General features: G+C 35.8%; 1 protein-coding gene across 1 annotated transcript in view; it reads right to left on the bottom strand.

The window, feature by feature from the left end:
* The window catches only part of LOC109831524 (mitogen-activated protein kinase 15-like), a 21281-nt gene extending 19967 nt beyond the window's left edge, over positions 1–1314 (bottom strand). Inside the window, exon 1 of the mRNA XM_020398857.1 lies at positions 829–1314. Within this exon, the coding sequence (XP_020254446.1) occupies positions 829–852 (24 nt within the window). The 5' untranslated portion in view covers positions 853–1314. The remainder of the gene's footprint in view (positions 1–828) is intronic.

The raw sequence follows: 1320 nt of genomic DNA, 5'->3' as shown, positions 1-1320 counted from the left end.
ATTGACTCATGACGTTGATTAATCAAACAGACCCACCTTTGCATATGTAATTAATATGGTTAGGGTCAAACGCTTAGCTTCAAAAGGAAGCCTGAACAAATCCAACAATTTTGCTTAAACTGACATGCTTGACGAAAATCGCTTGTATAGTTGTATATTAGCCAACTCAAGAGTATAGATACTTCATATTTATGTGTTAGTTTTATTCAACCACCACAACAACCTTTTGATAATTCCATGACATTAATAGTCTATGAAACCGCCTTTATATAGGATATGAATGGAGTATGAACACTTCATTTGCATGAATTAACGAAAACTAATAGGTGTAACACCTCTATGGCTCCAATGGGTATAAAACTGGTATCATTCAAAAAGGAGTATATACCCTCCACACAATGTGTAGTATACATCAACATACAAATAATTTTGTACTAAAAAAACATCATTCTGAAAAAAATATTAACATAAGGAAGCAAGAAAAAGCAATACCAGCCGCAAAATCTATGTACATAGAACTGCATTAAATTGATTTTCCTTTAAAAAAGGAAATATTGCTCAATTATGAGGAATTCATAAGCAAACCAGATCAACTGTCCTGGTATCCTGCTCACAAAATGACTGCTAGTTTCTAAATCCAATAGATCTAAAGATAATGAACAATCCCAGTAACCAAAAAAATTAAAAATAAATCAAGTTCAAACCCAACCTAAAAATTTCCATAACTTCGAACTCAACAATCAGCCAAAACCCATTTCATTCTAGACCCAAACACAACCAATCGATTTGATTAACAGCCAAAAATATGCAAAATCTGAAGAGGGGTACCTTTCTTCTCTGATCTGGGTTCATCCTGAATCCTCAGCAACTGCCCAAAATCGCATCAAATCAATACCCAACACCTAAAACCTGCAGATCTCTCACTATCTTTTCCCTCAACAAGACAAAGAGTGCGGCTGGAGAACCAACAGCGGAGGCAAAGTACAAAGCAATTCCCCTTGTTACTCTCTCCTCTCTGTCTCTCTCTCTCTCCCCCCTCCCTCTTTCTTATTTTAGAGCTGAATAATTTTAGCTGTTTTTGAGGAAGAGCGCATAGGAATCTAGGCGGAAATCCCCATTATCTCCCACCCCTTTTGTTGATCCTAATCTAATCAAACCCCAATCACCATAAAAAGATTATTAGTGGAAGAGAAAGTGCAAAAGGGTCTCAAAAAGAGAAAACTTAAGAGGATAAATAAATAAATGGGCAAAATAATATAAATCTCTAATGGGTAACAAGGATTTCGAAAGAGACTTGAAAGTGAGAAAGTGTGGAGGGGA

The sequence above is a fragment of the Asparagus officinalis genome, chromosome 2 (assembly GCF_001876935.1).
Source record: "Asparagus officinalis chromosome 2, Aspof.V1, whole genome shotgun sequence".
NCBI lineage: Eukaryota > Viridiplantae > Streptophyta > Magnoliopsida > Asparagales > Asparagaceae > Asparagus > Asparagus officinalis.
The sequence above is the reverse complement of the archived record's forward strand: the minus strand, read 5'-3'. Positions and strand labels throughout refer to the sequence as shown.